Source organism: Felis catus, chromosome A1 (assembly GCF_018350175.1).
Source record: "Felis catus isolate Fca126 chromosome A1, F.catus_Fca126_mat1.0, whole genome shotgun sequence".
Classification (NCBI taxonomy): domain Eukaryota; kingdom Metazoa; phylum Chordata; class Mammalia; order Carnivora; family Felidae; genus Felis; species Felis catus.
This window is the reverse complement of record NC_058368.1, coordinates 2,223,484-2,251,387: the sequence shown is the minus strand read 5'-3', so window position 1 is coordinate 2,251,387 and position 27,904 is coordinate 2,223,484. Positions and strand designations below refer to the sequence as shown.

General features: G+C 40.5%; 1 protein-coding gene across 9 annotated transcripts in view; it reads left to right on the top strand.

Moving 5' to 3' along the window:
- ZDHHC20 (zinc finger DHHC-type palmitoyltransferase 20) overlaps positions 1-27,904 on the top strand; it is a 79,143-nt gene that overhangs the window by 28,967 nt on the left and 22,272 nt on the right. For 7 of the 9 annotated variants that reach the window (XM_045040067.1, XM_023249859.2, XM_045040032.1 and 4 more), the window contains exons 3-8: positions 451-554; positions 6,528-6,648; positions 14,962-15,031; positions 16,577-16,609; positions 17,687-17,807; positions 27,214-27,346. In XM_045040067.1, coding sequence (XP_044896002.1) covers positions 451-554; positions 6,528-6,648; positions 14,962-15,031; positions 16,577-16,609; positions 17,687-17,807; positions 27,214-27,346 — 582 coding nt within the window. The remainder of the gene's footprint in view (positions 1-450; positions 555-6,527; positions 6,649-14,961; positions 15,032-16,576; positions 16,610-17,686; positions 17,808-27,213; positions 27,347-27,904) is intronic. The other 2 variants (XR_006587018.1, XR_006587011.1) reach the window with 1 other exon arrangement.

The window sequence follows — 27,904 nt, the reverse complement described above, 5'->3', positions numbered from 1 at the left end:
TATTCACTGTGATGGGAACTCCCTGTATTACTTTCAGCTGATAGTTCCTTGGACTTAATGTTCATGGTGGTGGCTTCTGTCTTAAATAAGTTTTAAATCATTTGAAATGTAACTTTTAGATGTAACTTTTAGCAAGACCTTGAAATACACTGAGAGAAGGTGTTTCAACTTGAATCTTAAGCGTTTTAATAAAATCAAATCTCTTAGACTGCAGTCTTTACTTATAAACCAGGCTGATAACCCTTAAATGCAGGAATTGAATGTTTCTTCATATCTGTAATTGTGACGTCATGCAGATAAAGGCGTTTACATATTTGATGTCTTCAGTAGATTTTAATGAAGGTTATTTATTGGATTAAGCCTCCTGACCCTAAATATTGTGTTTTAATGTAAAGCTTCTTCCTGTTTTCACCTGGATTCAATGAAATGTTATTTGTTTTTATTTACCAGGAAAGGCCGTTGTTTACCTTGTGGCTTTCCATCTGTTCTTTGTTATGTTTGTATGGTCCTATTGGATGACAATTTTCACATCTCCCGCTTCCCCCTCCAAAGAGGTAAATTTCATGTTGGTAAATTGCCAAATGCTGTAGCTAATTGTGGAATTATTTTCCCTGTGTTACCTTCGTTAAAACTTTATTACATAATGCATTTGTTCTGTTTCCGCTCATGAACTCGCTTGGTGACTCCACACTGTGAATGTGAGTCGTCAGCCCGGTCTCAGATACAACCCGCTCAGCTCGCTGAGATCGAGAATAGTGCTAACGTTTGCTTATACTGGTATTTTTCTGTCATGCTATGTTTTCTTAAAGACATATTTTTTTTTTTATTGGAGTAAAAAATCTTAAGGGACAGAGAATTGAATTAGAGAAGTAGAGTTTATTTTTGGACACCTTAACGTATTTTCTCAGGCCTGAACAAATATGCTGCGACAGAAGAAAGTTTTGGTTGTGGAGAACAACTTGTCTAGGCTATTGTTTGTTATACTTTAGTATGTCTAGTGTTTCTTCTAATTTGAGGTTCCATTGGGAAAAATAATGTGAGTAAATATTCATGTAGAGTAAGTTTTAAGACCAGTGTTTTTCTCCTGCCTTGACATAGCTGACTGACATTTGGTATAGCTAGATGGCTAAGAATATGCCCTCTGGCGTTAGGGTTACCCGAGTTTGATTTTCTGCTCTAACACATTACATAATGTCTCTGAACCTCAGTTTTCTCATTGGAAAATGGAGCTAACAAATAGTGCCTGTTTCCGTAAGATGTTTGTGAGGATTGAGTGAGATTCATTCACGTAAAGCTTTTAACACAGTACCTGCCACATGGTTGGCAACCAGTGATGATGATAATTATTTCCCCTCCTATCAAATTCTTTCAGAATTATAGACCCTGTGTTTAAAAATGATATCAACGTTCATTTAACTTTTTGTAGAACATACATGCAGAAGAGTATAAACATAAGTGTACGCTTGATGGATTTTCACAAACCGAACACCTTTTAGTAACCACCACCCAGTCGAAGACACGACACATCTCCAGCATCTCGTAAGCCTCCTCGTGCGCCCTTCCAGGCACCCACCTGCCACAAACCACTCTCCTGCCCCCCTAATAGCATCAGTTTGCTTTGCCTGGTTTTGCACTTCATGTAAATGGGATCCTACACTCTGTGTGTTTGTGTGTCTGGCTTCTTTCATTAACATTCTGTTTGCGAGATTCATCCGTGTCGTTGCATATAGTTGTGAAGCATTCATTCTCATTCTTGTTGAGTATTCGGTTGCGGTAAATAACAGTTTGTTTAGCTGGTCTGTTGTTCATGGGCAAGGGCATTTGGGTGGGTTCCAGTTTAAGGCTGTTAAAAATAGGGCTGCTGTAAACATTCTTCTGCATATGCATATTATATACACATACATGCATATTTACAAACGTACATATATAGCTCTTTTGGGTAGATGCCTAGGATTACAACTGCTGGATCATCTGTGGTGTGTAATTGAGCATTAAGAAAATGCCAAATGGTTTTTGCCCTTTTTTTCTATTGGGTGCTTTTGTTTTAAGGGGTAGTGAAATCATCGATCAAACTTTGTGTTTCTTCAGATATATTCTTCAGACATTTGACAATAATTAGTCGCCTCTTAAAGTTATGTTACAAACTGCCATCCATACCTTAAGCTCTGAGTTGAAAAGGAACTGATTTTCTTGGATCACTTAATACTAGTGATGGCCGTTGAAAATATAGCATGTGTAGAAGTAAATAGTTGTCATTATAGGAAAGAAAACATAGAATAAGAAAAACAGTCGGTAATGCTTTTGAGAAGCAGTACAGTGTAGAGGTGAAGAACTCAGGCTCCGGTCCCAGACTGCCCCGGCTCAACAACATTGGAGACTTCCCTCAACCGTCTGTACCTCACGTCTGTCCTGTAGAACGAGGACAATACTAGTATATGCCTTACGGGATTGTTGTAAACGTTGAATAAATTAATAATACACGTGGGGGCGCCTGGGTGGCTCAGTCGGTTAATCGTCCGACTTCAGCCCGGGTCACGATCTCGCGGTCTGTGAGTTTGAGCCCCACGTCAGGCTCTGGGCTGATGGCTCAGAGCCTGGAGCCTGTTTCTGATTCTGTGTCTCCCCCTCTCTCTGCCCCTCCCCCGTTCATGCTCTGTCTCTCTCTGTCCCAAAAATAAATAAACGTTGAAAAAAAAAATTAATAATACATGTGGTTAGTAATGTTTATAATAACAGCATATGGTTAATAGTGTATGTAAAGCGCTCCAAAGAATACACAGCACGTAATAAGCACCATTTGAGTGTTATTTACTTATTTTGGTTGTTGTTTTGTCATACTGCATCCATCTAGCATTCAGCCCAGGACCTAAGCCGTTACATACACCCCCATTCTTCACGCTCCCTCTTCTGAGAAGGTGAGCTGACTGCCCCGGTCTGTGGCCAGTGGCCCTGCCCTGGCATGCTCTACCTTCCCGTCATAGAACTTACCGTCCAGTTTCATAGTTGCCTGGTGCCTTGAATGCATCACTTTACTGTCCGTCTTTTGAGGGCAGAGATCGTTTTCATGCTGTTCTGTGCTACACCCGTCTCCCACTACTTAGCACGTAGTAGGTGTTCACTACTGAATGAGTTGATTATGAAATCGTCAAGGGCGGCTAAGTTAAGCTAGGGTGACAGCCAGAAAAGAGCAGGAGTTTGTGGTTCTCTGGCGGCTGACTGAGGTAGCTCCTCGTAGGAGTTACAAAGCTGTGAGGTGGCTCCTAAAGTAACTGCATTAAAAGGACTCTGTGAGCTGAGAGGTTAGAAAAACACTTGGCCGTCAGACGCAGGGAAATCGTTTGACTCTAAAAAGCTCTACGTTTTTAGGAAAGTTAAGTTATACATACGGGTATTTTTTTCTTTTTTTCTTTTTTTTCTTTTAGTGTTTTTATTTTTAAGAGAGAGAGAGAGAGCGAGCACGAGTGTGCACAGGCGGGAGAGGGGCGGAACGAGAAGGGGGAGAGGATCTGAAGCGGGGCTCTGCGCTGACAGCAGCAAGCCCGACGCGGGGCTCGAACTCACAAACTGGGAGATCGTGACCTGAGCCGAAATCAGACGTTCAACCGACTGAGCCACCCAGGCGCCCCTGGGTATATTCTTCATTCTTTGTCAGCAAGTACTTAGCACCTCCTGTTTACCAGACTGTGCTAGGCTCTGGGAATTAAGGGAACAAGACAGACATGGTCCTTACATTTTAAAGGGAGACACAGATGGTAAACAAATGATTATAACTGTGATACATTTACCTAGTTTTAGAGTGAGAACATGATGATGGAGTAAAGCATAACAATAAAAGCCACCAGGGAGAAAAGCTACTTCGGGTCGTATGGTCAAGGAAACCTCTGAGGACGTGGCACCTAAACTGAAACCTTTATAAGCACAGTATCTCTCTCACTGAAGTCTTAGCTCTTTGAAGGGAGGATCTCCGTTGTTTATTGCTCTGTCCCCATTGCCTCGAGTCCGACGTCTTACACAGCAGGCAGATTGCTAAGTATGTGAATGAATGAACTGTGAGGAGGAGCAGCATCTGAAGAGCCAGCAGGCCTCTTCTGTCACTAGGCGTCCTCTCTCCGAGGACAAGATACGGCCCCATCGCTCCTCCCATCACCTGCAGCGGCTGCCGGCCAGCTGCAGGGTGCAAGCCGTGCCCCTTCGCACGGTGCACGAGACCCTTCGTGACCTAACATCTTAGCAGCGTCATCTCCCCTGCTTCTTCCTGGCCCTCGACGGCCAAGTCCTATCTCGCGCTGACTATACCTTGCTGCGGTCACGTCTTCGTGCTTTCTGCGTGCTGCGCCTGTTACCGAGATTCTCTTCCCCTCCTTGTTTTCCTGCAAGATTCCTGTTTGTCTCTCAGAGCCCAGCCCGGACCCCACTTCCTCCAAGACACTTTCATTGGCAGTTCCCGCTCCCTCCTAAGGGAGCTTTTATCGAACCTGGCACTTACGCTGATTTGTAATTTGTACTTCTCTGTTGGCATGGCTGACCTTCCGACTGGACTGTAGAAACGGACTTTGGAGGCAAGGGCCACGTTGTTACTCATCTGTGGATTCCTGTTACCTGGAACAGTGCCAGGTTCTTAACTGGTATTTAATGTGTATTTAAATGGAACCATCTGAACACTGAATTTAAGATACTGGCGTTTTATAGTTTGAATGATAGTCATAGCTTTTAATGAAAACCAGAATCATCATCATAATTTCAGAACTCGAACCCATTAACATTTCTTTTGTTCCATTCCTCACCTAAAATTCTGGTGTCTCGTGAGATTTTCATTTCGTTTAAGTTTTTCATAGTTTGTGACAGTAGTCCTTAAGGCAGAGTGATGATGTTGAGGCCTGGCTAGAAATAGGACGGTCCAGGGCAATCTGTTCACGTTTTACAAGGAATGTCTCCTTTCCAAATACATATTTATCATCATACCATATGGTTCTTATACTTTACTGTGAATGCTACAGGGGCACATCATGTCAGGAAAGAACGTTTAATTCAAACAAGTTACAAGTTATAATTCTCTTAAAAGAGAATGGGCCATTTTGCAAAGCAGGGAAGTACTTCATTATCTGATTCAAGAGGGACTGGATCTCAGAAACGTCGTCTGAAGATTCCTACCTGCCCGGGAGGTTAGATAAGTGACCTCCACAGTCTCAGGTTAAGATTATGGGACTCTTTTCTGACTGCTTTCTGTCCTTTTTATTTGTCTGTATTACTCCTTGCAAATCATTTGGGGATTTCTTGTGCCATCAAGATTTGAGTGTGAGAACCAGGTGAGGTGATCTAAATAGACTTCCACATCCTGAACTGTGCTGTCTGGTCAGGTTAGAGTAATAGTCTGCAAAAATCAAGAACATTTATTTTACGTTAGCAGTATGGAGGGACGCATGCTGGAGTAAAACTCAAAAGACTTGTATCTTAATGTCGGCTCTGTCAGTAGATGCGCAGTCTTAGAAAGTTCCTCAACCCAGAGCTCCTTCACACATGCCAAACTGTTGCCTTGTTTGTAATAGGAGAGATTGCACTGCTAAGCTAATACTGTTATTATTGATGGTGGGGCACCAGGAGTATGAAAGTTTAGTAGTGAGTTAGCAGGTGGCTCAAAATACTTGAACGGAAAGAGATGAAACTCCATTCAAGCAAAACCCTGTTGAGAAACAGAGCAAGTCTCAAGCCATTTTTAGTTGAAAAAGAAATTCTGTGAAATAGAGAGAAACTGGAAGCATCTATCTGCCTGAAATTATAGAGGCATAAGACTCAGGGTCCTTGAGATGCTGGGATGACCACGACCTGACAAGAAGAGCAGCCTGGACAGTCCTTTGTGGGGAAGGTGCTGTTCAAGGAAACAAACTGCAAGCTGGCCACACTGTGGGATTAAAGACGTGAGAGATGGAAACTAGAAATAACTCCGTAAAGGAATCGCTCTTGGAGAAAAGGAGACTATGCCTGCCTTGACAATCCTTAGTCATTTTGCAGAAAGTACTCCTGTTGGTTAGCTTTTTCAAAGCTAAAACAAAGTAGTAAAAGAATGGCTTGTCCTCACTGAGATACTTGGCCAGAAAACAGTTGGACCCCGTGCCCGCGATGTAACCTGTCACCCAAAGCAAGTGAATCTTTGGGCATCCTTCCAAAAATTAAGAATTTCTTGACACTAATTTTCAAACACCAGAGTTTTTCTAGTAGAAAGTGTATACTTAACCCTTTTTGGTTGGGAGGTATTTAGTTTTGTCTGTGGAAAGCAAAGATACACAATTTTCTAGTTCATATTCTTTCCCATCATTAGAATAGAGGGCAGATATTTTTTAATCTGTCAAAGGTATGTAGTTTTGTTAAAATGTACTTGATTTAGCCTCTTAAATCTGAAAACAAATTTTGCCTTTTCTTCATGGAAGAAAATGTTTTTTGTTTGTTCTGGATAAAACTTTCTTTTTCTGAGTGTGATAGTTCATGATCATGGGATTAAAAAGAATTAATAGTTATTTCTCCTTTTATAGTTCTATTTGTCCAATTCTGAAAAGGAACGTTACGAAAAGGAATTCAGCCAAGAAAGACAACAAGAAATTTTGAGAAGAGCGGCAAGGGACTTACCTATCTACACCACATCAGCTTCAAGGAGTAAGAAAAACCAGTCTTAAGTTTTCCTTTCCGTAGAAGTTTTAAAATATAATTAACCCTGCCAAGATATGTCTGCGTGATTTGACTATTAAATGGATATTGTAATTGCTGCAGATAATGTCTTCAAGAACAAGATTTTCCCGTGTTCTGTATCTTCTGTGGTATTTCAGAGATATGTCCATATATGTACATATGTTGATAATTGATTTTTTTTTAATTTTTATTTATTTTTGAGACCGAGAAAGACAGAACATGAATGGGGGAGGGTCAGAGAGAGGGAGACGCAGAATCTGAAGCAGGCTCCAGGCTCCGAGCTGTCAGCACAGAGCCCGATGCGGGGCTTGAACTCACAGAGTGTGAGATCATGACCTGAGCCGAAGTCGGACGCTCAACCAACTGAGCCACCCAGGTGCCCTGATAATTGATTTTTTAAGGGGCTCACTATGAGTCTCTGTGCATTTTTTTTTCCAACTCAACATCATGGCTAAAAATTTCATTTGTTATTCTTAGTGAACCATTTTTTGGAAATTCTGGTTTGAATTTGAATATCGTGTGTCATCACAAGAGTAATTTTTTTTTAATCAAGAATGCACGAATTTAGAATGGATAGGAATAAAAGACACAAAGGGGAGGAAGCCTGTTCCAGTTTTTTTTTTTTAATGTTTGTTTATTTTTGAGGCTGGGGGAGGGGTAGAGAGCGAGAAAGAGGATCCGAAGTGGCTTCTGCGCTGACAGCAGTGAACCCAGGGTGGGGCTCAAACTTACTATGAGTTCGACCTGAGCCAAAGTTGGACGCTCAACCGACTGAGCCACCCGGGTACTCTCTGTTCAGTTTTTCTTTTTTTTTTTTTTTTTTTTTTTTTTTTTTTTTTTTTTAAATTTTTTTTTTCAACGTTTATTTATTTTTGGGACAGAGAGAGACAGAGCATGAACGGGGGAGGGGCAGAGAGAGAGGGAGACACAGAATCTGAAGCAGGCTCCAGGCTCCGAGCTGTCAGCACAGAGCCCGATGCGGGGCTTGAACTCACAGAGTGTGAGATCATGACCTGAGCCGAAGTCGGACGCTCAACCAACTGAGCCACCCAGGTGCCCTGATAATTGATTTTTTAAGGGGCTCACTATGAGTCTCTGTGCATTTTTTTTCCAACTCAACATCATGGCTAAAAATTTCATTTGTTATTCTTAGTGAACCATTTTTTGGAAATTCTGGTTTGAATTTGAATATCGTGTGTCATCACAAGAGTAATTTTTTTTTAATCAAGAATGCACGAATTTAGAATGGATAGGAATAAAAGACACAAAGGGGAGGAAGCCTGTTCCAGTTTTTTTTTTTTAATGTTTGTTTATTTTTGAGGCTGGGGGAGGGGTAGAGAGCGAGAAAGAGGATCCGAAGTGGCTTCTGCGCTGACAGCAGTGAACCCAGGGTGGGGCTCAAACTTACTATGAGTTCGACCTGAGCCAAAGTTGGACGCTCAACCGACTGAGCCACCCGGGTACTCTCTGTTCAGTTTTTCAAACTACTATTCAGAGAGCCAGAATTTGAACTCGGGTTAGTCTGGTTCCAAAGCCACTGGTACTTCCGCTGTCCCACTTCTTGCACTGAGGTGGGTGCTCCTCCAGCACCTTCCTTTTCTCAGGTGAGAGTCTTACGATAGGGATGAATTTCTGAGTGACCGGTGTGGTCACTTCAATATAGGAAATTGTTTTACGTTATGTATTACGTACCTCCTGAGTTTGTTCAAATAGCAGATACTGTAATGGCCGACAGTTACTCAGTTCTGAGTGCTTTACACACACTCATTTAAACTTCACAACAGCCCTGTGCCGTAGACACTGTTGTCTTCATTTCACAGGCGAGGAGACTGAGACACAGAGAGGTTGATAACTTGTTCAAGGTCAGACAGGGACTGTGTGAAAAATTGGCATAAAATCGAGGTGCTGTGGCCCTAGAACCCACTATGCTGCTGAACTCCGCGGGGAAGCAAAAGGAACTTTACTTTCGTATAGTCACATACAAGTTGTGACTAAGGAAGTACAAAGTTTGTGCCAGATTTTAGGAGGGGGTATTTGACTTTTAAATTTTTCGTGCGCTTAATACTATTCATTTTGCACGACTAATACATTGCCATACATAACGAAAACGTGAATATCAGATCAGACCCCAGCTTTTCTATTACTAGTGTAGCGAGAGTCACTAGCTTTGTAAGTGCTTGTGTCCTTATTTTAAAACAAGGCTAAACATATCTACGTCTTTGGGTTAGTGGAAATATTAAGTGAGATACGTAAATGAGATGTGCATTTAGTGTAGATCTTGGTATATAATTATAAATTTTCAGTAAATGATAGCTAATATAGAATAATCCTATTTCTATTCAATCATGAAAAGTGTGGTTTATAATAATTATTTGCGCTTCTAGTTCTGTAGATTAGACGTTCTTAACCTGAAATCCAAGATTTTGAAGAATTTATGAATCCTGAGATAATATGTAAAGTTGTGGGTACGTGTAGCTTTCAGAGTAGCCCATTCATAGCAAGATCATCTGATTTTCAGAGCAGTACATGTGTCCTGAAGAGTTAATAGCCGCTGATGTAAAATCTTTACACTTTAAGCTTTATTATTTTTCATTAATTATAATGACTTTCCTCTAATCTGAATAATATCCTTCATCTATTCAGTCTTACACACTTTGCTGGTGATTATTTAATCCTCGGGACAACTCTGAGGTAGGTGATGCACTTGTCCTCATTTTAGACATGAGGACAGGAGGCACAATGAGGGGTCCAAAGTCCCCGAGTGATAAGGTCTGAGATTTACAGCTTCTTACCTTCTGACGACAGGCAGAGTCCTAGCTCTGGAGCACTGTTTTATACTGCACTTCTGCTGCTTAGAATTCCAAACTTTGGGGACTTTTATTCTTTTTTCTTGTTGTAGAAGTCAAATCTATTCATTCTTTAAAAAACAAAATTACAGAAACACGTATTATAGGAAGTGGACCTTCCATAGACCAGAGACGAATGAAAGTGACAGAGCGGCCTCCACAGGAAGGATCTCCGGGGGCAGAAGGGAAGCTTTTCACTCACTTCCTCTTTGGTCTTTTTGAACCATGTGGACATATTATTATCTATTCATCAAACAAACAAAATTTAGTCTCCACAGGGTGGATCCAACCAACGTCTCTCTCCCTTTGTCCCACACTGTTTCCCTGTATCAACTCTGTGCTGAAGCACTCTGTCTTTCCCCCCCACCTTTTTGAAATGTCTTTTCCTCTGCCTAGAATGATTATTTTTTCCTCTTTAAATCCAGTTTAAGTTTTAATGTCTACTTTTCACCCATTTCTATTCACTTGAACAAGAAGTAATTTTTAAAAGTGCTTGGAACTTCTCAAATTCTTACCTTGTCGATCACAAATCACAGCCTCATAGTCATTTCTGTTTATCTCACCTCCTCGACCTGATTCTAAGAGTCTGGCAGTCAGGAGTTTCTCCCGTGGTCCCTAACGAAGTGTCTCATTAATAGGCCCTCGGTAGGTGTTGAATGAATCTGTCCCTCCTCCGGGGCCTCTCCTGCGTTCCCTGCACGTCACTCTCATGAGGGGGCCTTGCCGACCTTCTCTGTGTCATCCCAGTTCTAGTGTCGCACCATTTGTGCACTTGCGAATCTAACTAGCCTTCTCTCCGTGATTTTTCCCATCATAGTCCGAATTTCTATTTTATCAGGAATTGTAATCATATATTTACCAGAAATAATTTTTATTATCCTATGAATAACACCCGCTTTATTGAGAATCTGATATGTTCTAGAAGATTTTGTATTTAATCTGTACGGCAGTCCCTTACACGTGGTATTATTTGCACTCACACAGGAGGAAACTGAGGCTCGTGGAAAGTGAGTTATTGACGCAGTAACTGACGCGGTTGGCGGGAGAACTGGCATCTCACCTGACTGGTGACAGAGTCCCTGCTGCTCCCAGCACAGTGCACTGTCACCACACCCTTACAGGCTGGCTTTTCCAGAGCTTATCAGTTTCCTCTTGGTGTCTGTGTTCCTCTGCTTTTTTTCCTTAATGTTGATTTTATTTATTTCGAGAGAGAAGAGGGTGGTAGAGGGGCAGAGACGGAGAGAAAGAATCCCAAGTAGGCTTTGCACTGTCAGCATAGGGCCTGATGTGGGGCTTAATCTCATGAACCGTGAGATCATGACCTGAGCTGAAATCAAGAGCCAGACATTTAACCAACTGAGCCACGCAGGCACCCCTCGTCCTTTCTTACATTTGCATGGAGATTGCTGACCTTTTTCCTCTCTTCTCCCCCAGTTTTCTCCTAAAACTCTTGCTTCTCCACTTAATAAATTACAAGCAACTTCTTCCTTCTGCTTTCAGGTATGCGTCAAAGTATGTCTCTCTTAAAAACAAAAAAAAAAAATTCAGGGCACCTGGGTGGCTCAGTCGGTTAAGCATCCAGCTATTGACGTCAGCTCAGGTCCCGGTCTCACAGTTTGTGGGTTCAAGCCCCCCATCAGGCTCTGTGCTGACAGCGAGGAGGCTGCTTGGGATTCTCTCCCCGCTCCCTGCTCCCCGCCCCTCTCTCTGCCCCTCCCCCACTCACATACTCTCTCTCTCTCAAAATAAATAAACTTAAAACAACAGTCACAACAAAAATTTGGTTCTGTTGATATTCTAACCACTATTATATTTTGCGTTAGATCCTCTGGTAACCTGTCTGTACCCAGGGCGTGTGTTCCTTCCCACGTGATTCCAGACAGCTGGCCTCCATTCTCCCTACTTGAGCTCGGTGGCTTTTGCCCTCTGACTTCTTGAGAAGCTTTCTTCTTTTTGCTTTTCTAGTATAGTTCTTGTTCTGCATCCTTGAATGATCATTCATCCTCCTAAATTTTTTTCTTTTTTCTTTTCTTTTTGGAGAGAGAGAGAATGGGAATCTTAAGCAGGCTCCCTTCTCAGTGCAGAGTCCCATACAAGGTTTGATCCCACGACCCTGGGATCATGACCTGAGCCAAATTCAGGAGTCAGATGCTCAGCCAACTGAGCCACCCAAGCGCCCCTTATTTTTCTATTTCTTCACTTCACAAGGGTGCCCTGCCCCAATTCTTTTTGTACTGTTCCTTCAACTTTTGTTTTCAATTATGGAATTCTGACACTGTGATATTGTGATCATTCGTTTATTATGTCTCAATTTGTTTTCTTTAATAGTTTTCAAGAAGGAGTTCACTTTCCTCATATGAATTAGAGCAGATTCAAGGACACTGTCACACCAGCACTCACCTGTATCCCAGACCCTTTCTTGTACGTCAGGTACACGGGCAGAGTTGCAGCTACACACGAGGATTGCTTGTCTGCCTGGAGGCCTCCCACCTCCCTGCCCCAGGGCTGCAGCGTCCTCCCCGGGGATGCAAGGGAAGAAGGTGCAGCCCTCTCCCCCTGGGGGCCCAGGACCCATCATTTAAGGCTTCCCACTCTCCTTGGCCTGCACCGCCCGGTTCAGCATCTCCCGCTTGGTTCCTGTTCTGGGTTTCTTGCACCAATGTGTCTGTGATCTGTGGGTGCCCGTGGGATGAGGTGAGCTCGGGGTCGGCCTGCTCCATCGTCTTCCCAGGCCTCCCCCAGGACAGCTGTCCTTGAGCCACCTATTATCCAAACCTACAAACCCAAACAGAACTGGACGCATCAATTCAGACTTTAATACCGTCAAGCAGTATTTGCCACGTGGCAGAAACTCTCTGAATACAGTACTTGCTGCCTGAATGGGTGAGAGAATGAATTCATGAAAAACACCTACCCCAGGCTACCCGCCCGGCCCGCCCTCACCTGGGCTCCCTTCGGTGGTTTGCCGCCTCGTTCATCTAGGTGCCCTAGACCAGAAACTGAAGTTTTCTGGTTGCTTCCTTTTCCTCGGTTCCTCTATCCGCTCAGTCCTCAAGGTCCACCACAAGTCTTCTTCAAACGTCTGTTCAGGGGCGCCTGGCTGGCTCGGTCGGTTAAGCGTCTGACTCTCGGTGGCAGCTCGGGTCATGATCTCACGGTTTTGTGAGTTCGGGCCCCGCACGGGGCTCTATGCTGACAGCACGGAGCCTGCTTGGGGTCCTCTCTCTCTGCCCTTCCCCCACTCACACTGTGTCTCTGTCTCAAAACACATAAATAAAAACTGAAAAAAAAAAGTCTGTTCAGTTTAGTCTCCTCTCAGGGCAAAATTACCATCTCAGAATTTTGAGTAGAAGAATAGAGGAAAAAGAAACTAAGATACTCTTGACCTTCATCTTACTTAACCGCCAGTTCAGCTGTGTTTAGCCTTTGGGCAGATTACTTCCTCTCGACTTTGGGGTGTTTTTCATCTGTTGAATGGAGAGATCAGCTAGCACATTCCTACGGTCCTAAAGCTTTACTTTTTCTACATTGTCTGGTTTGACCTCCCTAGTGTCCAACCCCGGTGATGGGGTTAAGGCCCTCTAGAAGGCCCTCAGTGTAGTACGGCTTACTCATTTAAGGAGTGGGTATTTACCTACATCCCCTTCATTTTAAAGACGTTTTTGTTGAAATTACAAAAGTAATACATGCACATGATTTAAAAAAAAATTTTTAGGGCACCAAATGAAAAGTGAGGTTGCCCTTCACCCTGGCAGTGTTCTCCAGGGGGACCCTGTTACATCCTCGCAGAAAATTTTCATACTTGGCAGAGTATTACAAAACTTACATGCAATTAATATATTTCAACAACTAGAGTGGATAGGTATTAACCAATACAGATTTAGTTACCTGGATAGTGCCTTTTAGCAAGTATAACATTGCTTCAAAGCTTCAGAATAGCACTTTGTCTCTCTTACATGTTAATTCACCTCTAGAAGGTGGATATATTTTATTGGGATATGTGAAGAGAAAAGAATATACTTATTTCCCTTAGAGATGTGAAACATGCTATATATTCAAACTGTTCTACAATTTGCTTTTTTTCATCTGATATATTTGCATTTTTCCAGTTTAGGGTATGTGTGTATTTTGTATGGAAAATTCTCGTTAAAGTCTGCATAGTATTCCACTGTATGGATAGATATAAAATGACTAGCCATTTACATAACTTAAGTAATTCATAATATTTTATTGTTAAAAATAATGCTATAGTGAACATGTCTGTAGAATTTTCTAGAAGTAGAAATCCTGGGTCAGAGAACATATACATCTTAAGTTTTTATAGATGCTCCCAAATTTCCTTCCAAAAAGATTGTAACACATGACATCGTCCGTGCAATTTTTAGAGGGTATCGTTAATTTAAATTTTTATTTGAACCTATTTTCTGTGCTAGGAAACAAACAGTAATAGTACAGAAAATAGGCTCAAACAAATAGGATCACAAGTAATAGGCAGCAACTTAGGCTTTTTAACTCTCACCCCAAAAAACTACCGAAAAATATGAAATATGAAAAATACCAGGAATTGGTGGGTATTTCCAGTATCTTAAGGGCAGGACTGCAAGACAGAACTGGAACCAGAATTGGAGAGCCAAAGCTGGGACTGTGTGGAGCTTGTTTCTTCTGGTTCCTGTAGATCTGCTTGATTTGTAACACTGTCTGCCTCCAAATGAGTTTTCATTTTTTCCCCAAGTCACATGGCAGACTATCACCATCATGTGTTTCCCAGCTCCAGCGCTCCGGCTCTGTGCTGCATCCGCGGGAGAGAGAGCACGAACTAGAAGGGGGAAGGGTGGTCTGGACTTGTTCCCCAGAGGAGGAGAGAGTGGCTTTTCGACCAGGCAGATATGCCCCAAAGAAGCCCACTACACTTAGAATATCAAGCAGAGTATTTACCATTTAATTGCTCTAATCTGTAAAAGTTTCAAAAGTTTGCGAGAGACCATTGATTGGCCTTGTTGCCAAGTCGGTACAATCTGTTTGCTTTAGAGGCCGTCACGCAGAGAACAGTGAGCATCTAACTATGATGATATTGTCGTTATTCATCCATAATCATGGTTTTAAAAAGTACTTTTTGAGGGGCACCTGGGTGGTTCAGTCGGTTGAGCATCCGTCCGACTCTTGGTTTCAGCTCAGGTCATGATCTCATGGTTTGTGAGTTCTGCATTGGGCGCAGCCTGCTTGGGATTTCTCTCTCCCTCTCTCTCTGCCCCTCCCTGGCTTGCTCGCTCGCTCTCTCTCTCTCTCTCTCTCTCAAAATAAGTAAACATTAAATTTTTTTTAAATGATTAGTTGCCAGTTTCACAGAGTTATTTGTAAAAGAACGAAAGCAAATGTTATAGTCAAATTCAGCTTGTACATCCTTCAACAATTTCCTTTTAATTCTTAAATGTAGCCATCAGATATTGTGAAAGATGTCAGTTGATTAAACCTGACCGGGCACATCACTGCTCAGCATGTGACATGTAAGTATGACTCATTTGTTTTCATTTAACCCTAGCACTGCACATTGGTGACGGGAGAATAGTAGGGGGTGGAATATTTTGTATGCTTTATGCTTAGCAGAAACGCTTCATCCTCTCCAATTACTTGCTATGTATGCTGGGCTAACAAAAATATTTATATAAGCTAGAATATACTTTGAAGTAATCTCGCTTCCAATACTAGTTGATAGAATGTTTTTTAAATATACTTCCTATGCTTACGCCTAATATAACATTGATGAGCAAGTAATAACCCCTTTGAGAAAGATAACTTTAGCTCACGGATTAAAAAGACTATCATGACAATATTCTTGTTTATCTTGTTAATATTAAAACATAACAAACCACAAACATACTCTTTTCAGTTACTGTCTGTGACATCGTTCCCAGAAAAATTTGAAAGATTTTATTTTATGTACACTTTTGAGAAGATAGTGTGTTGAAGGAAAGATCTATAGTTTAGGAATCTCTGCTAGTCCTTGAACTGTAGTTAGGTTGTTTAACATTCTGGGTATTAGTTTATTCATTTCTTATGTTACAGCAGTCCCCTCTTATCTGTCTGAGGATATGTCCCAAGATCCCCAGTGAATGCCTGAAACTATATATACTATGTTTTCTCCTATACATACATAACTATATGAAAAAATTTAACTCCTAAATTATGCACGGTAAGAAATTAACAACAGTAGCTAATAATAAAACAATAGTTATGACAATAGGCTGTAATAAGTGTATGTGAATGTGGACTCTCTAAAAATGTCTTACCGTGTACCTACCCCTACTGGGAAGAGATGAAGGGAGGTGGGTGACATAGACCCTGTGACGTAGCGTCTGGCTGCCGCTGACCTGGGTGCGTCAGAGGGAGGATCATCTGCTTCCAGACCGTGGGTGACTGCTGGGAGCTGAGACGCGGAGAAGCAACTCTAGATAGGGGAGACGGCTGTATTTGAGATGTTCTCTGGTCTGAGTTCATACAAATCTGGATTATGTGTATTGGCGGGGAGGCAGATTTGGAGGGGTTTTTTTAATTATAAAAGCATAGTCGTGCTCATCTATGGAATCCAATTTTGTGAATTGTGTGGAAAAAATAACCATCTACAAGCTCATCGTTGGTAATATTTTAACATATTTGCTCCTATGGTTTTATTTTTATGTCTTGCATGTGGTTAAAACAGCCTAGGGATTTCTGTGTTTCATTTTATCTCCCTCAGCTAATTTGTAAGCTGGGCCTGTCTAAGTGACCTAGTGTTACATGTACCATATCAGTATATTAAAATATCATTTGATGTGGTTCAAAGCAGTTGACTGTGCACAACTGAATTCCCAGTATTAAAAATCATTATTTCTTACCTGTAAAAGTACTGGGCGAAATATCAGAAATATTTTCGAACCTAATGTTCACTGGGTTGGTTCTTCTAAGATGTTATTTGTAAAGGTAAAAATTTAAGCCAAAGAAGAAGAGAATTATGAGCAATTAGAATTAGGGGAATTTTTATAAGGATTTTCTTATGCTTATTTGTTTTTTAGATGTATTCTTAAGATGGATCATCACTGTCCTTGGTATGTATAAAAAAATAGAGAAAATCTCATTGGGGGTGGAGAGGTGGGAAGGAGAGAATTGAGAGTAATTTACCTCAGCATTTTTAAATTTTGAAGGTCAGTGTAATTACTCCTAGATATCAAGATTGATGTAGTCATTTATATGCATATATATGTATGTAGTTGTTTATATTAAATATATTCCTTTAACTATAAAGTTGATGTATTAACCCAAGTAAGTACATAATAAGAATTGACATTGGGGCACCTGAGCGGCTGTCAGTTAAGTGTCCACTCTTGATCTCAGCTCAGAGCATGATCTCGCGGTTCGTGGGATCAAACCCCCTCCGCCCCCCACCGCCCCCCCCCCCCCGGGCTCCACACTGACAGCACGGACCCTGCTTGGGATTCTTCTCTCCCTCTCTCTCTGCCCCTCCCCTGCTCGTTCTCTCTCTCTCTCAGAATAAATACATTAAATTAAAAAAAAAAAAGAATTAAACATCAAAATTCCAAATTGCTTGAGACACCTGTGTAGCTCAGGCGTTTAAGTGTCTGAACTGTTGATTTCGGCTCAGGTCATGATCTCACAGTCGTGAGATCAAGGCCCGTGTTGGGCCCCATACTGAGCTTGGAGACTGCTTAAGAGTCTTTCTCCCCCTCCCTGTGTCCTATCCCTCTTCCTCTCACTCACCCTGTCTCTCTCAGAAATAATAAAATAAATTCCAAATTCCTCATAGAATTTATTAAAAACACACATCCACAATGAAGACCCTGCTTCTCCTGCTTCCCAAATGGCTCATTTCCAAGTAATAATGATTAAGTTTTTTATCTGTCGTATGTGTTATTGCTGTTTTTATTATGGTTTAAAAAATGACGCAGAATTTACCACCTTAACCATTTCTGCGTGGACACTTCAGTAGGTACAAAGTACGTTCGCATTGTTGTGCGCCCAGCCTCCAGAGCTTCTCATCCTGCACAGCTAAGGTTCTGGGCCCATCCCTGCCCCATGCAGCCCCTGGAAAACACCATTCTGTGTTTTGTCTCTGTGAGTTTGTGGCTTGTCATATTTTTACAGTGTGACTTTTTGTATTCTTCTAGGGTGAATAACTGTGTGGGATTTTCTAATTACAAATTCTTCCTGCTGTTTTTATTGTATTCCTTGTTATATTGCCTTTTTGTGGCTACAACAGTTTTACAGTACTTTATAAAATTTTGGACGGTAAGTCTTTTTTCTATCTTAAACCATATATTTAAGCCTTTTTAAGATGCTATATTCATAAAGAGTTCCTTCATTCTTTATTATAAATAGAGACACTTCATTTCAGTTTTACTAGATGGAATTTATAATGGATCAGAAAGCAGATCGGCTATGATTTACCTTCATATGTTTATGTTTATTTGTATATAAATGGATAGTAAACAAGATACAGTGAACTTTGGTGATCCGAACTCTTTTCACCAACACTGTAACAGTAGATACACCAGTTTTAGGGAAGTAGTTGCTTTTGGTTGAGTTGAAGAGACTTCCTGCAGTTTTACAGTAATAAAAGTGAAGTTGCCAATACCCGAAACACCCACTAATCTGTTTCCTGCCTCCGTAGATGTTAATCTTTTTTCTATCATGAGTCGCAAAGGTTTTTTTCCACGTTTTCAGTTTATATCTTACAACCCTGTTTTGTTTTTATCAAACTGAAGTTTTATATTTTTAAAGCAGTATTTTTATGATTTCTGACTTTCCTATTTATTTAAAAGCCATGCTTTTCATTTATGACTTCTGGCTTTAGTCTGTTCCCTATACATTTATACGATATTGACCCAGGTTTTCCTTTTCCATTGGCATTTTAATTAGTTTTGTTTCCACATTTAAATCTTTGATTTTGAAGAGGGGATTATTGTGGTGAAAAAGTACTTTGTATTTATCCTTCCTAAAAATTCTATTGAGAGGTTTTAAAATGTAGGTTTTATGACTGAACTGCTCAGGCATGTTGAAGCCAGCCGATCGGGAGCTGATTAGGTATCATCGAAAAGGAAGTTTGTTCCTCACGGTGTCTGAGGGGAGGGGCCCACCGCGCCATGCAGGACCACGTGGGAAGCACCAGGCAGGGTGACCAGATGTAGGGGGAGCCAGTTTGAATCATGTCTGCAGTCCCTGGGTTGTCTTCACCTTTCCGTGGAGTGGTGAAGGCAGGGCAGTATTGTCTCCTGCAGAGTAGCAGCCAGAGAGAGGAGGTGGCTTGGAGTACGAACTCTGGATTGGTCAGGTCGTCACAGACAAACAGGTTTATTCCTTGCTGTCGCTTAAGGACCGGAAAGCTCTGGGAGAGGCAGCCTCTCTTCAGTCAGCAAGGCCCCAGGTGCCAGTGCGTCAAGAATACAGAAGATAAGGAAATGAAGTTAATGCCGAGGGAGCTGTTGCCCTTCCCATTTTCAGAGCTGAAAACCGAGGTTGGACGAGTTAGGTAACCAGCCGGGATTTGAACGTAGATTTTTCTGTTTCAGCATCCAGCTACTTTCCACTGTGAGTTGCTCTTCATAGCGTTCCTTGGACGTAACCTAATTAAAGCCTCAGTCATCAAGCACGATTATTTATCCAGGAAATAGCTAAGATATTTTGCAAGGACTTTCACTAAAACATTTTTGGATGTTTTCAACTTGGGGCATTTAAAACCAGGGGATGCTGGTACCTGCAGTGCCTTTGTGCATATTAGAAGAAAGCACCCAGTTCTGTGTGGTCTCAGCCCACCGAGTTTGGGGTTCTGTTGTTCCCCTGGTTCTGAGCACCTTTGTTCACCCTCTTAACCCTGTTCAGTGGCCCTGTTTAAGTAAAGGATTTAGTGCCAGATGAATAAAGTCTAGATTATAGAATTTTACATTTTTCATCAGAAACTCCAGTGTTTGCATATAATGATTTATTAATTAAAGAATAAATATTTTTAACTCCTTCAGATTCATTATGAGTAAGGAAACGCTAGTAAACCTAAATCTTTTTCTTCAACAAGTATTTATTGAGTACTTATTATGTACCAGGCAGTGTTCTAGGCACTTTGGATAGATCAGTGAACAAAACAGTCCTGTTTTTATAGAACTTATTTTTGAGAAGAGGAAGGCATATACACGTAATAAATAAGTAAATCCTACTGTGTATTAGAAAGTAAACACGGTGAAGAAAAGTCAGAGTAGAGCAGAGTAAGGGATGCAGCAAGTTTCTTGGGGTGGCATGACCAGGACAGACAGAAGTGTTAGAGGGATCAGCGTAGACCTCAGGAAGAAGATCAGATTTTAGCAAAGGTTTGACGGGAGTTGGTGGACATCTGAAAAAGGAATATGCGCACCCAACATGGGAGCACCTAAATACACAGAGCAAATATTAACAGACCCAAAGGGAGAAATAGGAGCAATACAGTAATAGTAGGGACTTCAAGACCCCGCTCTCATCGATGGATAGATCATCCAGACAGAAAATCAATAAGGAAGGATTGGCTTTAAAATGACACATTAGAGCAACGAGGCAGTTTAAATCGTGGGGGAAAAAATGACACATTAGAACAGGTGGACTTAACAGACATACAGAACACTCCATCCAAAAGAAACAGAAAACACAGTGGTATAAAACTAGAAATGAGTCACAAAAACGAAAACTGGAAAACTCACAAATGAGAAAGATCTCAAATGACCTAACTTTACATTTCAGGAACTAGAAAAAGAACATACAGGCCAAAGTTGGTTTTTTGAAAAGATAAACAGAATAGGTAAACCTTTACCTAGACCCATCAAGAAAGAAAGAGGACTCAAAATTAGAAATGGAAGGGGATACATTACAGCTGATACCACAGAAATGCAAAGGATCATCAGAGACTACTCTGAACAATTATGCAGCAACAAATTAGACAGCCCAGAAGAAATGGATACATTCCTAGAATCATACAACCTACCAAGACTGAGTCATGATGAAATAGAAAATCTGAACAGATTGCTAGTAACAAAATCAAATTAATAACTTCCCAATAAATAAAAGTCCAGAAACCAGATGGTTTGGTAGTGAATTCAACCAAACATTTAAAGAATTAATGCCAGTCTTCAGAATCTTCCAAAAAAAAAAAAAAAAAAAATAGAAGAGGGAACACTTCCAAATTTATTTTATAAGGCCAGTATTACCATGATACCCAAAGTAGACAACACTACAAGGAAAAAAAAATTATAGGCCAATATCCTTGTTGAACAAAGACATAAAAGTCTTCAAAAAAATATTAGCAAACTGAATTCAAGAATACTTTAAAAGGGGACACCTGGGTGGCTCATTCAGTTAAGCATCTGACTTTGGCTCGGGTCATGATCCTACAGTTTGTGGGTTGGCCTCGGTGCTGACAGCTCTGAGCTTGGAGCCTGCCTCAGATTCTGTGTCTCCCTCTCTCTTTGCCCCCCCCCCCCCCCCCCCCCGCTGCTTGTGCGTTCTCTCTCAAAATTAAATAAATAAACATTTAAAAAAAGAATACATTAAAAGGATCATATACCATGATCAAGTGGGATTTATTCTAGGGATGCAGGTTTGGTTCAGCATCTTTAAGTCAATCAGCATGACGTACCAGATTAAAAAAATGAAGGAAAAAAATCATATGATTATTTCCCTGGATGCAGAGAAACATTTGACAAAATTCAATGGCCATTTTTTTAAATGTTTTATTTTATTTTTGAGAGAGAGCATGAGCAAGGAAGGGGCAGAGAGAGAGAGAGGGAGACACAGAATCCGAAGCAGGCTCCAGACTCTGAGCTGTCAACACAAAGCCCGATGCGGGGCTCAAACTCATGAGCCATGAGATCATGACCGGAACCAAAGTCAGAGGCTTAACCGATTGAGTCACTCAGGGGCCCCTCAATGTCCATTTTTGATAAAAATTCTTAACAAAGTAGTTATAGAGGGAATATATCTTAATACAATAAAAGCCATGTATGACAAGCCCATAGCTAACATCGTAGTCAGTGATGAAAAGCTTAAAGTTTTTCCCCTAAGGTTAAGAGCAAGATAAGGATTGGTGTGCCAGGATGGCTCAGTCAGTTAAGTGTTGGACTCTTGATTTCTAGTCAGGTCATGGCCGTACAGTTTGTGAGATCTAGCCCCACACTGGGCTCCACGCTGACAGCATGGAGCCTGCTTGGGATTATCTCCTGTCTCTCCGCGCCTCCTTCTGCATATGCTTTCTCTCTCAAAAATAAACATTAAAAAAAAAAAAAGACAAAGATTCCCACTCTTGCTACCTTTATTCAACATGGTATGTGTTGGAAGTCCTATCCACAGCAATTAGGCAAGAAAAAGAAAAGGAATTCAAATAGGAAAGAAGTACAATTATCTTTGCATAATGCATATGTTTAGAATACCCTAAAGACTCCACCAAAATGTATCCAAAGGATACAAAAATGCTGATTTGAAGGGGCACATGCGCCCCAATGTTTAAGCAGCACTATTGACAATAGCCAAATTATGGAAAGAGCCCAGATGTCCATTGACTGATGAATGGATAAAGAAGATGTGGTGTGTGTGTGTGTGTAAGTAATGTAATATTACTCGGCAATCAAAAAGAATGAAATCTTGCCATTTGCAACAACATGGATGGAACTAGAGTGTATTATGCTAAGCAGAATAAGTCAGAGGAAGACAAAATATCGTACGATTTCACTCATGTGGAATTTAAGAGACAAAACATGAACAGAGGGGAAGGGAAGGGAAGGAAAAATAAGATAAAAACAGAGAGGGAAGCAAACCATAAGAGACTCTTAACTATAGAGAACAAACTGAGGGTTGCTATAGGGGTATTGGGTGGGGAGGATGGGCTAAATGGGTGATGGGCATTGAGGGCACTTGTTGGGATGAGCACTGGGTGTTATATGAAAGTGATGAATCACTAAATTCTATTTCTGAAACGATTATTACAGTGTGTTAACTAAGTTGGATTTAAATTTAAAAAACAGGATGATTGGGGTGCCTGGGTAGCTCAGTCAGTCAAGTGTCTGACTTCGGCTCAGGTCATGATGTCACAGTTCATGAGTTTGAGCCCCGTGTCAGGCTCTGTACTGACAGTTCTGTACTGACAGGCCTGGAGCCTGCTTCGAAATCTGTGTGTGTGTGTCTCTCTCTCTCCCTCTCTCTACGTCTCTCCCTCTCTCTCTCTCTCTCCCTCTCTCTCTCTCTGCCCCTCCCCTGCTCATGCTCTGTCTCTCTCTCTCTCATAAATAAACATTAAAAAAAAAACAAAAAAAAGGGATGATATAAATACACTTTTACTCTACATTATTTTAGAAACCTCATAAAGTATCTTTTAAGAATTGGGAAGTACAGGGTGGGTATGTCTTCTCAATGAAAATACCTATATGATTTTCACAGCCATCCTTTTATGCTAGTCTATCAATAAACATTATGTGAACAGAAAAAAATAAAAGACTTCACAAAAACTGTTAGAACTAGGAAACTAATTTGGTAAATTTGCAGGGTATAAAATCAGTTGCATTTCTGTATTAGTAACTAACTGTCAGAAGAGAAATTGAGAAAACAATCCCATTTACACTGGTATCAGAAAGGGCAAAATACTTAGGGAATAACTTTAACCGAGGAGTTGAAAGACCTATACGTTGGGGGCCATAAGAGACTGCTGAAGGCAGTCGAAGGCACAAACAAATGGAAAGTTAACTGTGCTCACGGGCTGGAAGAGTTAACATTGTTAAAATGTCCATACTACCAAAAGCCATCTACAGATTTCAGTGAACCCCATAACTAAGTTCCCATGGCATTTTTCACAGAAATAGAACAAGCAATCCTAAAGTTTATGTGGAACCACAGAAGACCCCAAATAGCTAAGGCAGTCTTGAAAAAGAAGAACAAAGCTGGAGGTGTCATGCTTCCTGATTTCAAGCTGTATTACAAAGCTGTAGTAATCAGAACCATATGGTATTGGCGTGAAAACAGACACAATGGTCAATGGAACAGAATAGGCCAGAAATTAACCCATGAATCTTGGGTCAGTTAATTTTTGACACAGGAGCCAAGAATATACAGTGGGCAAAGGACAATCTTTGTAATAAGTAATGTTGGTCAACATGGACAGCCACATGCAAAAGAATGAAACTGGGTCCCTACCTCCATCATACAAAAATCCGTTCCAAATGGATTGAAGACTTGAACATAAGACCTGAAACCATAAGTCTCGTAGGTTAAAACATGGGCAGTAAGCTCCTTCATGTTTTTTAGATTTAACACCAAAGGCAACAAAAGCAAAAGTAAACAAGTGGGACTGCATCAGACTAAGAAGACAAAGGAAACTATTAAATCAAAAAAGCAGCCTCTTGAATGGGAGAAGATATTTGCAACTCATATTGTCTGATAAGGGGGTAATAGACAAAATATACAAAGAACTCCTATAACTCAGTAGCCAAAAAACCAATTAAAAAATGTGCAGAGGACATTTGCAACTACATGGATGGAACTGGAGGGTATTATGCTAAATGAAATTAGAGAAAGACAAATATATGACTTCACTCATATAAGGACTTTAAGAGACAAAAGAGAGGAACATAAGGGAAGGGGAACAAAAATAATACAAAAACAGGGAGGGGGACAAAACATAAGAGACTCTTAAATATGGAGAACAAACAGGGTCACTAGAGGGGGTGTGGGGGGGGATGGGCTAAATGGGTAAGGGGCATTGAGGAATCTACTCCTGAAATCATTGTTGCACTATATGCTAACTAATTTGGATGTAAATTTAAAAAAATGAAAATGTGCAGAGGAGGGGTGCCTGGGTGGCTCAGTCGGTTAAGCATCCAACTTCAGCTCAGGTCATGATCTCATGGTGTGTGAGTTCGAGCCCCGTGTCAGGCCCTGTGCTGATAGCTCAGAGCCCGGAGCCTGCTTCGGATTCTCTGTCTCCCTCTTTTTCCTCCCCCGCTCATGCTCTGTCTCTTCTCAAAAATAAACGTTAAAAAAAATTTTTTTTTTTTAAATGTGCAGAGGATCTGAACAGGCATTTTTCCAAAGACCTATGGATGGCCATCAGGTACATGAAAAAGTGGTCAATGTCACTAATCAGGGAAATGCAAATCAAAACCACAGAGTGAGACATCAACTCATACCTCTTAGAGCAACTATTATCAAAAGATAAGAAATAACTGGTGTCGGCGAGGATATAAAGAAAAGGGGATACATGCACCGTTGGTGGGAATGTAGATTGGCTTAGCCACTATGGAAACAGTATAAGGATTCCTCAAAAAATTAGAACTGTATGATCCAGCAATTCTACTTCTGGATATTCATCCAAAGGAAATGAAAATACTAACTTGAAAACATATGTGTAACCCTGTGTGCATTGCAGCTTATTTAGAATAGCCAAGAAATGAAAACAACCTAAGTATCCATCAATAGACAAATGGATAAGGAAACTGTGTGTGTGTGTGTGTACACAATGGAATATTACTCAGCCATAAAAAGAAGGAAATCCTGCCATTTGTGACCACATGGATGGGTCTGGAGGACTTTAAGTGAAATAAGTCAGAGAAATAAAAATACTATTTTTGTCACTTAAATGTAAACTTTTTGAACTCATAGACACAGAGAGCAGATTGGTGATTGTCAGGGACAACGCATGGGGGGTGGGCACAGTGGGTGAAGGTGTTCAAAATAACATACGTCCTGAGTATGTAATGCACAACATAGTGACTATAGTTAAATGTGTTGTAAAGTCGCTAAGATAGTACCTCTTAAAAGATCGCCTCACTAGGAAAAGAAATTTGTGCCTGTGGTATGGATGTTAACTAGACTTATTGTGGTGATCATTTTGATATATATGTAAAATCATGTTTTACAACCGAAACTAACGTTACATGTCAGTTATATCTCAATTTTTGAAAAAGAGTGTGATCAGGGTAGATCTCAATAAGAAGGATAAGATTTGAGCCAAGACTTGAGGGGAGTTAGTGGACATCCGAGAGAAGACTTCTGAGGAAACATCTGGACTTCAGAGCAAAGGCCCCAAATTTTGTAGGTGCACCCCCACCGTGTTCGTGTAACAGCAAGGAGGCTAGTGTGGCTGGAGTAGAATGACTGAGAACGGGAGTGATGCGAAGCCCAGGCAGTGGGCCTCGGAGAGTGTCAAGGACGTTGTCTCTCACGCTGAGTGAAACGGGAGCAGAGGAGTGACGTGGTCTCACTGTAACGCGTCACCCTGACTGCCGAGCTGAACCTAGACGGCAGGGTAAAGGACAGCACCTCTGAGAAGGCTGTTGTGGTAGCAGTGAAGGTGGTAAGAAATTCTCAGATACAGTTTTTAGAAAGAAACTACTAATCAGAAGTTTTTTAAAAAGAGCTATTTGCTAAAAAAAAAAAATGAATTTTATTTTTTCCTAGATATAAATCTGTTTTTAAAAACAGTGTAAAAGTGTCTGTTTAAAGTGTACCTTGAATGTGCTTGAAGAGCTAAATATTCATGTCTGTGTTCTCTTTTGTGTTTTTGGAGGAAATGTCAACGACCTTTAGAGAGCAACATCTTAGTGTTCCTTCAAAACATAAAAGATCTATAAAAGTAGTGTTCAGGATAATTTTGTATAAAATTTGGTTTCTTAATACATTATCTCTATTTGTACAAGCTGTGCCGCAGGAAATCTACAGAGAGTTGTCCAAAGGTAAAAGAACATCATTGCCATGCCATTCTTGTGACATTTCTAGTAAATACGTATAAAACTCATTTGCTTCACAAGATGGGAAGTTAGAAGAATCACTTGATGTATTGAAAACACATTGTGGTTACTCTGGGAGAGAAGAGAAAAAGATGAAAGAATCATCTAATGCTAAAAACCTTCCATTTACCCTGTAAACAATGTTTCAGTCAAGCAGAACCACCTCATGCTCTAGTGGAAAACCATATGGACGGTTTTATTTTAAGAGCCAACACTTAAGGGCTTCCTCTGTCTCCTATTAATAGATAATAATTCCAGGTTAAGGTTTTGCTTCTGTTAAAATGAATATTGCCATAAGAATGGGTAACAGAGAAGCTGTTTCCATTCACTAATACCTTGTGGTAAATGTATTTACCAAAACTGCTAATTACCGAAAAAGACTGGAGGAATTGAACGAGGATAAAAAAGGTAGGAATCAAGACAACTGAGGGCATGGGGATATTTGCTGTGGTGTTCCAAAAGTAGAAATTAAAGATAAATTTATCACAGTTAGTGTCTGATTAGCAGCATGTGTCATTAAAATAAGCAAATATTTTGGCATAGATAAGGAAAGCCGTTGTATATCTTGGATATTGGGGAAAGCATATGAAGATATGCGTAAAGTACAAAAGAAAATGTTGAGCAAAAAAGTGCATCCTTATTATTGAAAACATTACTAAAATTTTTAAATGTTTAAGAGTAATTTTTAAAATGACTCTTTCCACCTTTTATATAAGCAAGCTCCTTTGATAATGCCAATTTTCTGTTTTTGGAGATGTTGCCTTTGGATTTATTACCTCAGTTTACTCCATAGTCTTCATATCTGGCAAGAGTTTTGGTAGATTCGGCAGTCTTTAGGAAGAACCAGATAATAATATATTTTAGAGGCTGACGATTCTAAAGTTGACTCTTCTTTTTTCCTTCCTCAGAATGAACTCTCTGATACACGTGCAAAGTTCCACGTACTTTTTCTTTTCTTTGTGTCTACAATGTTCTTCATCAGCGTCCTGTCACTTTTCAGCTACCACTGCTGGCTGGTTGGAAGAAACAGAACAACAATAGGTAAGTAGATTAAAAGAAATCCTAATTATTTAGGAAAATGGCCATAAATGAGTATGAAATATCATGAGAAGATAGATGATAAAGAAGTGTAAAACAGTTCCGTATTAAGACAGTGACTGCATAAGAACAATGGGTGTACAATAAATGTAAACGTTCATTATTTTGAAGGTTGAGGAGATGAGTTTGGCTTTTGTATGTATTTTCAGTGGTGCATTGTATATAAAAGAACCGACTGCATAAATTTTAGTAAACAAAAGTTGTTTCCTGCGTTTATACAATGCTTTTTCAAAAATCAACCTATAAAGGTAGATAGTAGATTTACATGTTATAAGGAAGTTCATTCTCTGAATGCAAAAAAAAAATTTTTGAATCCTCATTTACAGCTTTTTTTTTTTTTTTTTTTTTTAGCTAAAACGTGTCTTTTAGTCTTTTCCCCCACAGTTGATTGCACACTGACTGGCATTTTCCCTGACTGAGTAGTGTTTTTAACATGGCTTTATGTCAGTTGACAGTGAAATTTATGTATTATATCACTAATATCAGTATTTATTTCCTATT